Consider the following 17,302-nt stretch of genomic DNA (forward strand, 5'->3'; position numbering starts at 1 on the left):
CAGGTGGAAAGTGACCTCTAAGATACAGTTCAGCCTCCCCACTGTGCAGGGCGGGGAGCCCCTTCCACAGCAGCCTTGAAGACCTCTGGTGACGAGGCGTTCACGACGGCCTCCGAGAGCCCACCTCACTTTCAGATTCCTTTATTTTTTTTAATGGCTAGAAAATATTAAAGCAAGTCCCAGATATCCTATCATAAATCCCACATAATTTCACCCAAGAATACTTCACTGTGTGTTTCTGACAGTGAAGAATGTTCACCGTGAATAATGCAATATTATTACCAGACCAAAAAAAGTGATATTCCTTAATACTAACACCAGATCATGTCCTATGGCTCCCAACTGTCTTTCATTAGGTTACTTTCCAAGTTTTCCCCTTTTCATGGTAACAGTGCGACATGCTTGGACAAAGCTAAAAAGATGCAGAAGAGTAAAAAGTGAAAGAAGAGTCTTTCCTCCTCCTCACTCTAATCCCACGAGGAAACAATTTCTGTATATCCTTCAAGACATTTCCTATGCATGTACAATCACACAGACACACGCTTTAAAAAATTCACCTGAAGATACTCCAATACTGTTGTGCAACTTGCTTTTATTCATTTACTATTTCTTCAACATCTTTCCCTCTCAGTATATAAAGATCTCGAGTTCATTCTTTAAGAGTTAAAGATGTCTGCCTTGTAAGGAGTCAAGATCCCTCCCCGTGGGACATCCCTGGTGGCACAGTGGTTAAGAATCTGCCTGCCAACTCAGGGTCCATGGGTTCGAGCCCTGGTCCGGGAAGATCCCACATGCCGCGGAGCAACTAAGCCCGTGCGCCACAACTACTGAGCCTGTGCTCTAGAGCCCACGAGCCATAGCTACTGAGCCCGCGAGCCACAGCCACTGAAGCCCGCACACCTAGAGCCCGTGCTCCACAACAAGAGAAGCCACCGCAGTGAGAAGCCCGCGCACTACAACGAAAAGTAGCCCCCACTCGCCGCAACTAGAGAAAGCCCGCGCACAGCAACAAAGACCCAACGCAGCCAAAAATAAATAAAAATTTTAAAAAAGAAAAAAAGATTCCCTCCCCGTTGACTTCCAGAGAAATACTGACATTAAAAGAAAGTAGAGGGTAAGTCCCGGTTGGAGGACCCCCCTGAGTCCCTGGGTCAGCCCGGTCTGAGAAGGCGGGAGCCTCTGTGGGGTGTCAGAGGCCACCTGCCCTCCGCATCACCATTGCTTCTCAGGGTCAAAACAGCTGCCAGGACAGCACAGCCCCAGCACCCTGTCCTGCGTCCTCCCTCTGCGGGACCCAGAGCCCTCGGTCCCACCCTTGTGAGTCACCTCCTCCCGAGTGAGGGCCCATCACATGCCAAGTACCTCTGGCCGCCGGTGCTCGTCCACTTCCACAGAGCCGTCCAGCGGAGTGACAAAGTGGCACACGGGGTTCTTGCGCTTCTCCAAATCTGGGCGGGGAGAGGGTGAGACAGCGTCACTGCGGCAGAGACCCCCGCAGGAGCTCCGCCTCTTCTGTTCACACCCCGCCCCTCGGGGGGACCCTTAAGGGTTCTTTCCTTCTCCTTCCCTTGGAAAATGAGATTTCAGGGAAATAAAGGGGTCCAGGTCCAAGGAAAAGAGTCTGGCAGTGATGTGTGGGCAAGAAAGGGAGTCTGGCTGATCAAGAGAAACACCGGCCTGAGCCTAGGGGACCCCGAGCACGCCGATCTCCTGTAGAAGTCACCAGACCCACCTGTACCCAAGCCAGCTGGACACAGGACGCGGCCTGGGCCGGCATCGTCTCAGACCTGCTGAAAATAGGAACTGTTCCCCTACTCTCCAAATGTCACCTCTCGGCTGTACACCCGTCCCTCCTCCTCTGCCTTTACAACACTGAGCACACTAGGTTGGGAGCAATCGGCCTACACTTCTGCCTCCTGCAGACGCTTGGCTGGGCCCCCAGTGCCGATGGCAATAAGGGTCCAGTTCACTCGGATTTGGACGCACATGGCCCGAGAGAGACTTCTGTTTGACACACAATGTTACAAGAGCAGGCTCCGGGGCCCCGAGGTGCAAAGGCCTCCTGGTGGCAGAACCTGGAGGGTCTCCGGCCCAGCCACACGGCACTTACACTGCATGTACCATGCCCGCCAGATGGCATTGTTGAGCCGGATCTTGTCTCTCCACTGGAGCTTCAGGCCCTTGAAATTCTTCCACTTCGGAGACACCAACTTCCCACTGAAAGGTACAATGAAGAGGGGAAACTCAGTGGTTTCTCTGAAAATGGAATGAAATCACAAAGTGCCTCCCAATCCTTCCAGGCCTCAAAACTCTGGATTAACCCATGCAAGCCACAGGCTAGGCTTGATAGGATACACAAGGCACTTTAGGATTTCTTCAAAGTGATACGGATGGGGTACAGGGGGCAATGGTGTTGGTATGGAGGAATCAGGATCGGCCATGGGTTGGTAACTGCTGGAGTGAGGTGATGCTACACGGGGTTCACTAACCTATTCTGTCTACTTTCGAATATCTTTAAAATTTTCCATAATTAAAAGTTAAAAATCTGCTGATTTTGCCTCATACGTGTATCAAATCATCACGTTGTACACCTTAAACTTAAACAACGTTATATGTCAATTTTATCTCAGTAAAGTTGGGGGAAGGAAAAAAGAAATCTGCTGACCACCAAACGAAAGCCAGCCCGCTTGAACCTGGTCTCGGCCACCTCCTTTGCCACCAGTCCCCCTGAGGCACTTACAGTCCAGGCACACAAATGTCCCACTGGCCTCAGAACCTGCGGGGCCCTCTCCTGCCTCCAGGCCCCTGTGCTTGCGTTCCTCACTCTGCACAGACCTCTCTCTGCCCCTGGCCACCCACTCATCCTTCCAAATGATGCTCAAACATCATCCCCTCCGAGCCGGCGCCGGCCTCTCCCAGGCTGCCGCCAATCCCTTCAGGACCCCTGAGCACTGTTCACACCTCAAAGACAGCACTCATCCACTCCCCGTGTAGCAATGTGTCCCCACACCTCCTGCCACTAGACTGCAGCTTCTCGAGGGGAGGGCCCTTCCGGCATCCTCATCTGAAGCACCCAGCACAGAACTTGGCACAGGGCAGGGGCTCGTGTAATAATTCTTCACTGAATGACTTAAACGGCCCTTGAAAACAAAGCTAACGGCAGGCAAGGAATGCTGCCTGGTGGCACAGGCTTCTCAATAGTTTAGTTTTTCAAGGGCTGTGCCAGGAGCCACCTTTGAGCAGCTGGCAAAGGGCTTCCCCTCTTCAGATGGCTTGAGATGGGCAAGGCACGGTCACTGGTCCATACAAAGGGGGTTCTGTGGGTTCTACATCACTGCAGGCCACAGCCCTGCCCCTTCTCCAAACCCACCCAGAAATTCCATGTGACAAGCAGTCACAACATCTGGGGTCTTCAAAGACGCACTGCCTGAGCGATAAACACTCCCTGAACCCAAACACCTGGTTTATCAAGCAGAAGCCCCTGGCGGTGCACCTGGCAAACCTCACGCCCCCCCCGCAAGTCAACCCAGCACTGGCCCAGGCTTTGGAGGAAGGCTGTGACCCACCCCCAGAGGAAACGTCACAGCAAGTCCTTTGAGAATCTGAGGGACAGACAGACAGAAGCCACCTCAGCTCAAAGGGTCAGGGGTTTCGAGCCCGTCACACGCCTTCCTCCTCCCACCTCTCCCCGGTCCAAAGGCACTTCCACCCCAGCTGTCACCTACGTTTAACAGCCAGCAGCCCAGTGTTTCTGAGCCTCTGTGGCACGACTGCGTACTGGCTGTGAACTTTCACAGTCACTTAATTTCTCTGACACACCAGTTTCCTGGGTAAAATTACAATAACACCATTGCCTCCAGAGTGTTTTAATAAGGATTAAATGTACACACACACACACACACACACACACACACACGCACACGCACACGCACACGTTCTTAGACACACAGGACAGGTAAACCCTAAGGTAAAATGTAAAGGTAAGCTATTAATAACCACCTCAGTGATCTGGATTTAAGTTATTTTCCGAAGGCCTGGCTTTTAACACTTCCTGACTTGAAAAGTCCTCTCTTTCGTGTTTGCCACCACTGTCGTGGGGTGCCTCCTCCCCACAGGAAGAAAAGGTGACACCCACGGGACCCCTCTCGACACCAGCGAGCAGAGACCAGGGCAAAGGTCAGCCTTGACCCCCGCACAGCTGCAGAGCCACTCGCTTCCTCAGGGCCCGGAAGGCAGGCCTGGGTCCATCTACTCACTCGACAAGCGTTGAGGACCTACTGTGTGTCGTGCACACGCTAGGAGGGGAGGAAAAGGATGGGTGAGGCGGATGAGGTCCCGGCCCTCATGGAGCACATGAGCTGCTGAGGCATGAGTCCTGCCTACGTGCTGCGTGCCTCGAACAAGAGCAAAGGGCTGTGGGAACACAGTCGGCATAACTAACCCTGCCTGAGCAGTCACAAGAGGCGTTCTGGAGAAGGTAACATCTCAGCTGAGGCCCAGAGGATGAGAAAACTTCAGCTAAACCAAGGAGAGGCAGAAAGGCCTGTGCTGGTCCTTCTGCCTGGCTTGACAGCCCTCAGGACAGCAACACAGGTCTGGTCAAGGCCGTAGAAAACACCCAGAATGGCAGGAGCTGGGGGGAGGGGGAGGCGGGGGGATGCTTCTAGGCCAGTCTGGAGGGCAGAGTATACACCAGAGTATATTGGTCCCGCCTCTGGGCAAACCAACCCTCTTTCCCCTCCTCTGAAAGATCTTCCAGCAACCCGCTGTCTAGCCAGGCAGGGTGTTCCTGCCTGTTCCAGAAGAAAACAAAACAAAACAGAAAACCCTCCCTACTTTTTTATTTCCTTAAGGGAAAACAAAACTTCTCTATAATTGACAGCTTCCTTATGTTGAAGGCCAGGATTCAAACACCACTTTCTCTGTGTGTCTAGCAGGACCAGAATCCTGACCCGGCATCTGCCACCTGCAGACAGCTGCCGAGGACAGAAGCAGGAGAAGAGATGGGATGGAAAACGAGGACTCCTGTGGGGAGAAACTCTGGAGTCCTGCAACGTTCCGTTACTGTGGTTTTTTTTTTTTTGGCCGCACCGCACGGCATGTGGGATCTTAGTTCCCTGACCAGGGATCGAACCCGTGCCCCCTGCAGTGGAAGCGCAGAGTCCTAACCTCTGGACCGCCAGGGAAGTCCCCTGCAACATTCTGTTAAGGACTGACCACCGGGCTTAATATAAACCCACCCTTACTCCTGCTTTGTTACTTAAGACAAAGTGGCTGATGTGAGCATAGAGCATCTTCTCAGAGAAGTCAGACAACGGCAACAGCTTCAATTACTTACCACGAAGCGGGTGGGAAGATTCAGAGAGAGATCAAACCCTGGAGGCTAGAAACCAAATCTGATAGGGTATAGTTTGGGCTTCTCATCTTCTTCCTCCTCAACTGCTGGGATGTTTCCCTCTTCCTTGATGTTTATTTCCAACTGCTATCACCCATCAACTGAGGCTTCTGTAATATCTCAACAGCCAACAGGCGGCGCTCAACCAACGCAAAGAAGTAAGTCTGCAACCAAAGCCAAAACCTAAAGTGCCCGCAGAGGTGGAGAGACGTTTCCTTACTGATGGGCTCCCTGGAGCCTTTGATGTGCTGATGTCACTGTCAATCTTCAACGGGGTGAGGAGACATTCCCTATACAGACATCCGAAGACAAGGACTGGGACCCTTTCTATGGAGGTACCCCAAGTCTAGTTTCCCACGGAACATACAGGAAAGGCTGCTCCAAAGAGTTCTAAAAGGGACCGTGCGGCTCCTTGGTGGAGCTCCCTTGAGCAGGACGCCCACAAAGCAGCCATGATCGGATTCCTGCTCCCCTCAGCCCCGTTCCAGCTTCACTCGGCTTCCAGACACGGCTGATTGGGATACTTCTTAGTCTAACTCAGGGTTCTGCCATATTCCTTCTTTAAAGTGTTACCATTGGGACTTTCCTGGGGGTCCAGTGTTAGGACTTTGCCTTCCAATGCAGGGGGTGAGGGTTCAACCCCTGGTTGGGGAGCTAAGATCCCACATGGCTTGGGGCCAAAAAACCAAAACATAAAACAGAAGCAGTATTGTAACAAATTCAATAAAGACTTGAAAAATGGTCCACATCAAAAAAATCTTTAAAATAAAATAAAGTGTTACCAGAAACACATTATCAAAATTTCTAAGACCACTGGCAAGATCTCCTCCAGCCTTGCCTCCCAACCCCACCTCCTTAAACGCCTGGGAACCCACACACACACACCAGCTTCCTGATCAGAACAATGACCCTGATTCACCCCCCACTCTCCCAGTCTTACTCTGGGAAGGCCAGGGTCTGGGTCTGACTCATCCCAGCACAGTGCCTGGCACGTGGGAGGTGCGATTAAATATGGAATTACTGAGTACTAAACTTTTCCATAAAGAAAAACCTTCATCCCCACCCTGCCACGGCAGCCCTTCCTAGAAGACAGGTTCATGACACGGGCAGGAAGTCTACAGCACAACAAAAGTCTCTCTCAAAACTGCCATTGGGTGGAACGAGCAAACTGAATTTTTCAGAGGTCTGGCAAGAGACTGCTTTGGAATGAAAATTAAAATGCAAGCCTTGCACAGGGAGGAGCTGGAATTAAGAAGAACGGGGGAGAGTGAGACTGGGGCGGGAATTTGGGGTTCTGTTGGTCCCAGGTAGGATTAGGTCCCAGGTCCTAATTCCTGGCCAGACCATCTCTCCAAAAGAAAGCAGGCAACAGTTCTGGGGTCTACCGGTGTGGGGCCCAGACAGTGGTGGAGTCCTTTCATTTGGTCATGCAACCACATTTGCTTGTGAGGCAATACTTCTTCACCATTCCTGATGCTTCCTGGAAACCCACGGGCAAAACGTTCCAAGGCCTATACTACCCAAAGCACTATACATATTTAATGCAATACCTATCAAAATATCCATGACATTTTTCACAGAACTAGAACAAACAATCCTAAAATTTATATGGAACCATAAAAGACCCAGAATTGCCAAAGCAATCCTGAGGAAAAAGAACAAAGGAAGCATAAGCGTCCCTGACTTCAGACAATACTACAAAGCTACAGTAATCAAAACAGCGTGGTATTGGCATAAAAACAGACACATGGATCAATGGAACAGAACAGAGTGCCCAGAAATAACCCATACACCTATGGACAATTAATCTTTGACAAAGGAGGCAAGAATATACAATGGGGAAAAGACAGTCTCTTCAGCAAGTGCTGTTGGGAAAGTTGTACAGCCGCATGTAAATCAATGAAGCTAGAACACACCTTCACACCATACACAAAAATAAACTCACAATGCCTTAAAGACTTAAATATAAGACAAGACACCATAAAACTGCTAGAAGAGAGCACAGGCAAAACATTCTCTGACATAAATCATACCAGTGTTTTCCTAGGCCAGTCTCCCAAGGCAATAGAAATAAAAACAAAAATAAACAAATGGGATCTAATCAAACTTATAAGCTTTTGCACCACAAAGAAAACCATAAACAAAACAAAAAGACATCCTACAGGGCTTCCCTGGTGGTGCAGTGGTTGAGAGTCTGCCTGCCAATGAAGAGATACGGGTTCGTGCCCCGGGAAGATCCCACATGCCACGGAACACCTGGTCCCGTGAGCCATGGCCGCTGAGCCTGGGCGTCCAAAGCCTGTGCTCCACAACGGGAGAGGCCACAACAGTGAGAGGCCCGCGTACCGAAAAAAAAAAAAAAAAGACATCCTACAGACTGAGAGAAAATATTTGCAAATGATGTGACTGACAAGGGCTTAATTTCTAAAATATATAAACAGCTCCTACAATTCAATAACAAAAAAACAAACAACCCAATCGAAAAATGGACAGAAGACCTAAACAGACATTTCTCCAAAGAAGACATACAGATGGCCAACAGGCACATGAAAAGATGCTCATCGTCGTTAATTATTAGAGAAATGCAAATCAAAACTACAATGAGGTACGACCTCACACCAGTCAGAATGGTCATCATTAAAAAGTCTACAAATAATAAATGCTGGAGAGGGTGTGGAGAAAAGGGAACCCTCCTACACTGTTGGTGGGAATGTAAATTGGTGCAGCCACTATGTAAAACAGTATGGAGGTTCCTCAAAAAACTAAGAGTAGAACTACCATATGATCCTGCAATCCCACTCCTGGGCATACACTCAGACAAAACTATAATTCGAATAGATACTTACTGGACTTCCCTGGTGGTGCAGTGGTTAAGAATCCGCCTGCCAATGCAGGGGACACGGGTTCGAGCCCTGGTCCAGGAAGATCCCACATGCCGCAGAGCAACTAAGCCCACGTGCCACAACTACTGAGCCTGTGCTCTATAGCCCGCGAGCTACAACTGCTGAGCCCACGTGCCACAACTATTGAAGCCCGTGTGCCTAGAGCCTGTGCACCGCAACAAGAGAAGCCACCGCAATGAGAAGCCCACGCACCGCAACGAAGAGTAGCCCCTGCTCGCCGCAACTAGAGAAAGCCCACAGGCAGCAATGAAGACCCAATGGAGCCAAAAATAAAATAAATAAATTTTTAAAATAATAATAAAATAAAACAAACAAACAAAAACATTCCTAGGCCTGTCTCCCCCTTACTCCCTCCCAGCTAGGTGGAGTGGGTGAGCTACGGAGTGTGGAAAGCAGCACTGACATGGGGGGCCAGGCCCTTCTCCTTTCCTCTTGTGGGAAAGCTGCCCACTGAGGGCCCAGGCCCCTCCTGTTCTGCTCCTACAGAGAGAGCCTGGGGTCAGGGAGGCCTCTCTTAGTCCCGGGCTGCCTGGAAAGACAGTCTGGGGTTCCCTTATAAGCCACATCCTCAGCTTGATCAACAATACGGAGAATAATTTAGCCAGCATCTGCTGAATCTTTTTTGTTGTGTAAAATACATGTAACATAAAAGTTACTATTTTGACCATTTAAAAATGTACAATTCAGTGGCATTCAGTACGTTCACAATGCTGTGCAGCCATAGCTGCTACCTCGTTTCAGTGCTGTTTTCATCACCCCCAAAGGAAGCCCTGTACCTACTAGCGGTCATTCCCCACTACTTTCCCCCTGGCCTCTGGCAACTACTAATCTACTTTCTGTTTCTATGGATTTCTTTCTTCTGGACGTTTCACATAAACAGAATGATAAAATATGTGGCCTTTTATGTCTGGCTTCTTTAACGTAGCACAATAGTTTCAAGGGTCATCCACATTGTAGCATGTATCAGTACTTCCTTTTTATGGCTGCATCATATTCCACTGGATGGCGAGACCACATTTTGTTTATTCTTTCATCTGCTGATGGACACTTGGGTTGTTTGACGTTTTGGCCACTGTGAAGAGTGCTGGTGTGAACTGACTCCAGTTTTATTTCCCAATCGGCTCAGAATTCTGGTTAAGGGAGAGAGGTCTGATCATTACATTGGCACTGGGGACATGATGATGGGCAAAAACAACTGTGACCTTTGTTGGAGGGCAAGCGGGCAACTGTCTATCAACATTTCAAAGCCACATCCCTCTGACTCACGATTCCACTGTTAGGAGTTGAGTCTGTAGACGCATTTGCACGTGGGCACAAAGTCATAAATAGAAGACATTAAACTGCAGTAGTGTTTGTGGGAGCAGAAAGCTGGGAACAACACACATTTATATGTGCTGATGTACAGGCAAGATCTGCAAGATGTATTCAGTGAGAAAGAAAAGCAAGGTGCAAGATATACAGAATGGCCACCATTTGTATTTGCAGCAGGGAGATATGCACACAGACACACACACACACAGGAAGGGAGGGAGAAGGAGGGAGGAAGACAACCAGTCACTCTCAGGAAAGATACACAAGAAACAGGTAACAGTGAAGCAGTGATTTCCGTTGGAGAGCTGAATCGCAAAATTAAGGGGGCTCAGTCAGAGAGTTAGTTTTCACTGTTTACCATTTTTTTAGTGTTTAAATATAACACAGGAATGTATTATTTTTTCAAAATAAACAAGGGAGAAAGACCAGGTATAGTCCAAGACTTTATAGGGCTTCTAGTTAACTGGGGAAGGAAATTAATCACATGAGCAGATATAAAACTTGTATACAAGTCAGTTTTGTGCACCAGATCCAAATATGAGGATAATAGCTAATAAGTGGTTTCTTTCATGAGTGACTGGATGAATAATGCTCAGACTGGTCTCTCTATTCCAGGACTCCGATTCTTTTTCTTCAAAAGAGCGGTCTCTATTGGCTTTCCCTGGGATCTGGGCCTGGTTCCACAGGCTGCTAGGAGCCAAAACTAACAGGCTCCAGACAGACAAAGGTTCATTGAGGAGCCACGGCGTGGGGAGCGGCCCTGCGAGCGGCATGGCAGGAGGAGGGCACGGTGTTCAATGGAACCGCCCTGGAGCCACGGGCCCTCCGCCCTGGGCCACCTGCCCAAGCAGAGTCTCCACCCGGAGAAAGCCTGTGAGGTTTTCAGGCCCTGCTCCCATGCCCAGGCGTGGGTCCTCTCTCCTGCACCCCAAATTCATCCTCCTCCTGGGTCACTTGGCATCTTGTTTTCTTTTTTAACATTCAAAGAAAGTCGTATTGGAGAAGCAGGATCAGAGGGCGCTGGCAGCAAGGCAGGAATGTGGGCTCCCAAGGTCCTCATTCCAGGTCTGTCCTGCTGACAAGGGGTGTGTGCGTGTGGTTTGTGTGTGGGGCATGCATGTGTGTGTGTGTGGGTATGTGGGTACAGTGTGGTGTGTGTGTGTGGTATGTATGGTGTGTGCGTGAGAGAGTGCGTGTGTGGGTGTGCTAGTGTGTCTAGGTGTGCGTCTGCTCACATGTGTGAGCATGTTTGTGAGGACTGTGATTGTCTGTTTTGTGTAAAAAGCAGGGAGTAATCACTTATATGACCATCAAAAATTAGAGCACCATGACGGAGTTGAAAGAGGCAAAATCAGGCTAGCCGCAGCGGTGACCCCCTTTGCCCTGACTGTGAAGGACAGTGACATGTGTCCCTGCTGGGAGTGCTCCCTCCCGTGTCCCAGCCTCCCACCTGGGGACAGACACCGCCATGCTTACACCATTCCCAAGCAAATGAGGAAAGAGAGTGGCGGTGGGAAAGAGTGGCTCTGGGCTGGTGACAACGGGAGCTGTCAGAGCCCCGCCTTTGGTAAAAAGGGTGCCGATGTCCCCTCCCCGACAGGAGAGCTGGGGACCACAGGAGGCGTGAAAGGACTGGGCCTGGTGCAGAATAAGTGCTGCCCAAATCTGGGGCATGTTGCTGAACACTGAAGTTGAGTCTTGGGCATGTTCCTGAGCGTTAAAGCCTGGAGTTTCCTGTCCGATTCGAGCCACCACTGGCCTTTCAGGCAGGAGCAGAGATGCTGGGCAGGGCACCAGTTAAAGCCATAACCATATGTCTATTTGCCAGGAGAGTAAACTTGAATCCAGAACCCAGGGTGTTCCCGACTCCTCTAGACTGAGGATGGGACCAGGCCTACAACGGGAAAAAGTGGTGTCTCACTTCAACTGCATCACTTGTTAATAAAATGCTTTTAAAAATCTGCGTATTAGCTATGTGTCTCTTTTACTTTATGAGCTGTCTGTGCCCTCTGTCTTCTAAAAAACTTTTTATTTTGAAATAATTATACACTCACAGGAAGTAAAAAAAAAAATAGTACAAAGCGTCCCATGGACCCTTTGCCCAGCCTTCCCCAGTGGTGGCACCTTCTCTAGATGTAGCACAACCTCAAAACCAGGAAACCAGGTTTGGGAACGTTGTTACTTAGACGACAGATCTTATTCAGTTTTCACCATCCGTTGAAGTGTCAGTTGTTTTTTTCTTGCTATTTTATATTGGTAATACTATAATATTAATGATATTAACGCTTTGTGATATTTCTGCCAATGTTTCCCCTAGGTTTTGGTTTTTACTTCTTTTTATAGCATGTCTTTGAATAAGTAGGTTATATTTTTGTGTAGTCATATCTACTGGTCTTTAGAATTTCTTTTATTGCTTCCCTGCCTGCCCACCCACCCTATCCAGAGATTTACTTTTCATTTTAATCTCTTTTTTAGCCTTTTTAGTCTTATCTGATTTTTAAATAAATTATATACTCACATTGAAAGAAAATTCAAACAACACAGAACAGTACAAAGAACAAAAGCAAAGTCACGTGCAATTCCACCACCTTGAGATCACTATTGTTTAAATTTTGGTGATAACATTGTGTAGTGAAGAAATAACCTTATTCAAAGAGAAGTCTAGCCCTTGCCCTCATCTCCTGAGGGGTAACCTCTAGGCCGCTGGAATGTCCTGCCCAACAGGAGTATCTGCGTTTGCCTGGGGCTTTGGCCACAGGACAACCTCACTATGTAATTACAATGGGGGCTCTGGAGCAGGGGGTGTCAGTTCTAATCTCCAGAGGAACCCATGACTAAAGGTATCAGCCATCTCTGGAGGGTCTGGAGACTAGAGGCCAGCCACACAGACAGTGATCCGGCCCCCATAGAAACTCTGAAGACCAAAAACTCAGGTGAGCTTCCCTGGTTGACAGCATCACACATCGTGGCCGGAGGGAGGTAACGCCGTCCACTGGGAGAGGACAACCAGATGCACCACATTTGGACCCCTCTTGGACTCTGCCCTACGCATGGCTTCCCTTGGCTGATTTAATCTGAATCTTGTCCCTGAGATAAACTGTAAGCATGAGCATAACAGTGTTCAGTGAGTTCTGTGAGTCCTTCTAGCAATTACAGAACCTGAGGATGGTTTTGGGAACTTGCAATTGGTGTTAGAAGTGAGGGAAGTCTTGGGAAATTCCCCGGCAGTCCAGTGGTTAGGACTCCACGCTTTTATGCCGTGGGCCCAGGTTCAATCCCAGGTCGGGGAACTAAGATCCCACGAGCTGCGACACTTGCCCAAAAAAAAAAAGGGAGTCTTGTGGACTACTCTCTGCCACTTTGTAGTTGGCCCTAAATCCTTACAATATATATTTATTAGATTATGTATATATGTGTGTATTTATTCAGATTAAAACATATGAAAAAAGTATTTAAATATATGGAATTATTTTGTTTTATAATTCACTTACGGTCATGGACATCTTATTATAGTTGTATACAGCTTTTATTGGTTACAAAATATTCCATTATATACATTTATCACAATCTACTTAACCACTTTTCAATAAATAGGATTCGTTTATATTAATGGACATACATTGTTTCTGTTTTTCACTATTATAAACATACTGCTCCGATGACCATACTGCTACTTACATTTTTGTGCAACTGCACGACTGTTTCTGTGAGATAAATTCCTAGAAATTGGAAAGCTGCATCAGAGGGTATTTGTACATTTATAATTTTGTAATAGTCAAAGAATCTTTCAAGGTTTATACTAATTTACACTCCTAATAGCAGTGAATAGTACCTACTTCCCCAAACAATTACTCAAATTAGTTATTTAAAGATTTTTTTTTTGATGTGGACCATTTTTAAAGTCTTTATTGAATTTGTTACAATATTGCTTCTGTTTTATGTTTTGGTTTTTTGGTCCTGAGGCATGTGGGATCTCAGCTCCCTGACCAGAGATCCAACCCGCACCCCTTGCATTGGAAGGCGAAGTCTCAACCACTGAACCACCAGGGAAGTCCCAGTGTCTGCTAATCTTACAAACAAAAATTTAGATCACTAATTTTTAGTTCCCACTTATTAGTATTTTTTATGTTTACTGGCCATTGGATTTTTTAATGTTAACTGTCTGCATGTCTTCTGCTCGGTTTCTGTTGTTTGAAAGCTCTTAATTTGGTGGACATGTCTGCCACACACATGGCAGAGTTAATGTGTCCGTCTTGACTATTTATCTTTGCCTCGACTATTTCTGATGTGCTTTGTTTCGCTTTTTTACTCTACTTAGCTTTTTAATGTATGGTGAGTTTTTGTTGTTATTGTTTTAGTTGACATTGTTCATTAATGCAATCAAAATTTTAAAGTCCTTTCTTTTATGTTTCTATCTTTTGTGTCATAATTAAAAGGGCTTTTCCATCCCAAGACTGTGAAAACACTTATCTATGTTTTCTTCTAGTTCTTTCATAGCTTCACCTTTTACATCCTTTGCTCCATCTGAAAGTTGTTTTGGTTTCATGAAGATACTGGGATCCTGCTTCAGTCAATGGTTCCCACCTATTTATTCACTCAGTAATTCATTCTTCCCCTGTTAGACTAAAAAACCATCGCCATCATACACCACATTCTCATATATAATACCTGGGACCACTTCTGAGCACCCCAGTTCTTTTGGTGTTTTGTGCCTATGTTTTAAATGGTTTTACTTTTTACATTTAACTCTGACTCATCTGGGGGAAAAATCAATTTAGTTCTTTATACAGCTCACCAAAATAAATTCCGAAAGGCTATCTGATTATCTCATCTTCCCTCACTAATTTATGACACTTCCATTAACATATATTAAATTATAATATACACTAGGGTCTGTTCTGGGGCCTCATATCACTGATTCGTGTCAAATCCTGTCTCAGTATTACAGTGATTTAATAACTATAAATCTGTGATACACTTTACTACCTAGGTAGCGTTAGTCCCCAGCATTTAAAAAAAATTTTATTTATTTATTTTGGCTGCCCCGGCTCTTAGTTGCAGCATGCAGACTTCTTAGTTGAGGCATGAGGACTTCTTAGTTGTGGCATGTGGACTTCTTAGCTGTGGCATGTGAACTCTTAGTTGTGGCATGCATGTGGGATCTAGTTCCCTGACCAGGGATCGAACCCAGGCCCCCTGCACTGGGAGCGTGAAGTCTTACCCACTGGGTCACCAGGGAAGTCCCTGGCCCCATCATTTTTTAAAACAAATTTTAGAATCTTTGCCTATTTATTCCTCCATGTTCCAACTTTACAATCACGTTGTCAAATCTCAAAAGAAAACTATTCTGGCATTTTGATTGGAGTTGCACTTAACAAATACACTACACAGTGTGTGTCCACCACTGACCATTCCAGCTGGGTCATCTCCATCCTAGACTGGCCTATGTTTCTCTACTTATTCGAACAACTTAACCTATTTAAAAATAGGTTTTTTTAAAAACCTGAAGCTGTCTTCTGTAATTTTCTTCATAAACGTCCTTCGCATCTCTAATCATAATACGCAGAATAATGTCAAAAGAAAGTTTAAAAAGTGAAGCCAGCAAAACAAAACAAAATCACATAGTTACACACCCAAACACAAGCACTATTCACACTTTATTGTATTCAGCACAGCACGCGCAGCTGATATGGTAACTGCCACCCTCACCCGGATCAAAGTGGCCAACCCACAGATATAAGTGAGAGGTTTCTATTATATTCAGTACCAGGAATAACCAACTACCTGCAAAGAATACAGCCTTTCCCTAGCACTTTCATCCACGTACAGGAAAAGGTAATTAATAGGTTCAAGTATTCACCAAGGTTAAGACTTTTATGTAAAGAGTGGAAGAACTCCACCCCATCTCCGACACCTGGTGTAAAGAGGAAGTAAATTAACAGAGGTCTCCGGCCAGAGTACACACCTGGAGTCAAGAAACTGGCTGCCAGAGATATAACAGAAATAGATCACGCTTGCAAATGTTTCTGAGTTCCTAGGAAGACTGGCAAGAAACAACTTTGCTAGTATCACCATTATTAGCCATTTTTGAGGCACCGCCAGCTACATAACCTACTTAAAAGGCAGAGAAATCGGAAGCTGTCTGATGCATTTCAAAGGATAAGGTAACATCCTACGGGTAGCCAAGACCTATAAATAGGCTTTAAAAAGCACTGGGTCCTTTTTTAAAAGTCAACGTTGGCTATTAAAAAAAAACCATGGAATCTGTTCTTTATTGAATTTGAAACTTCAAACCTTTGACAATAACTTTGACAACGTAACTAGGATCACAGTGACATTACGGGTAAATTAACTGAAGTTGCTCTGGGTACACCTAACAAATTCTAACCTTTCTGGGGCCAGAAGCTGAAGCCAATCGTTAATTCTCTGTAGTACCTACCATAATGCCCTGTGTAAAACAGTGCTTAACACCAGAAACGGGTTGATGGTAAGAACTAGAACGTTTTCAGGCTGCACATGGGCTATACACAGCATGAATACTGTAGCCAGATTAATCTGGCTCAAATACCACTTTCTTTGTGACACTACCCTGATTCATCCACCCAAATCTGTTATCTAGGACTGTCCTAGGTGCAGAGCAGTGAACAAAACCAAGTCCCTAGCCTCGTGGAGCTTATATGCTCCGGAGAATGACAGACAGGCAGGCGACCACAGGCCTGCGGTGTCCGGAGGTTCTCAGTGGTGTGGGGCAAAAGCTAGGGGAGGGGGAGCCGGGAGGCAGGGTGTACACGGGTCCCTGCCAAACTCCGCCAGGCTTCCTCTTTGGGCTCCTCCCCTCCTGCCTCCCCCCCTACCCACCCACCCAGGAGGCCAGAATGACCTGGACAACCCGTATCTGTTCATCTCTCTCCCCCACTGAGACTCCTTCAGGGGTTGCCCTGCTTGTTAGAGAGAAGAGAATCCCTGCGTATTCATCCCAGTAGAGCCCCGAAGCTGCACGTGTCTGGGTTAAACAAGAACCTCATTCACCTTCCCTGTCTCCCTCCTGGATGGTTCTCAAGGTAAATGAGTTAGTTGGCTACGACCTCTCACAACACCCTGTACCTACCACAATCTGCGACTGCCTGTGTGTGTGTCTGCTGACAGTGTGTCTCCACAACCGACTGCATTTTCCATGGGGGGGGGTAACAACTCCGTCTATTTTGCTCACCAGTACCTCCCCCCCGAGCCCAGCAAAACGCCACCGCACAGTCGGTGCTGAGGGAACTCCACAGCGAAAACCCTCTTCCCTCGGGCCCCGCCCCCCCAGCCCCACTCCAGCCCCTGGCCCGGCCCACACCTCCCAACCCTTCTAGGACCCTTCCAGCGGCCCTCCCCCGTCAGCCCCTGCCCCTGTCAGCCCCTCCCCGTCAGCCCCTTCCCTGTGTGTCCCTGCCCCGGCACTCCCTCCCATTTGTCCCTGCCCCATCAGTCCTCCCCCACCCCCGACAGTCCCTCCCCCCGTCAGTACCGCCCCCTGACAGTCCCTTCCCCTCTCAGCCCCGCCCCCCGTCATGCACACTGAAATTCCCCTTGGCCTGAACTCCAGACTCTCACATGGATGTGTTATTGTCCGTTTGTTCTCGGTTTATCTTCCCCCCACATTCCACCTCCCTTCTCTTCCCCCCAACATTCAAAATCAGACCACAGGGCT

General features: G+C 47.6%; 1 protein-coding gene across 3 annotated transcripts in view; it reads right to left on the reverse strand.

Moving 5' to 3' along the window:
- Window positions 1–17,302, reverse strand: part of MLXIP (MLX interacting protein) — a gene marked incomplete at its 5' end in the record, with an annotated part of 60,058 nt that overhangs the window by 15,437 nt on the left and 27,319 nt on the right. For all 3 annotated transcript variants that reach the window (XM_082667311.1, XM_082667310.1, XM_082667312.1), the window contains 2 exons: window positions 1,363–1,448; window positions 2,111–2,217. In XM_082667311.1, the coding sequence (XP_082523437.1) occupies window positions 1,363–1,448; window positions 2,111–2,217 (193 nt within the window). The remainder of the gene's footprint in view (window positions 1–1,362; window positions 1,449–2,110; window positions 2,218–17,302) is intronic.

The sequence above is a fragment of the Grampus griseus genome (assembly GCF_964374135.1).
Source record: "Grampus griseus genome assembly, chromosome: 12".
Lineage (NCBI taxonomy): Eukaryota > Metazoa > Chordata > Mammalia > Artiodactyla > Delphinidae > Grampus > Grampus griseus.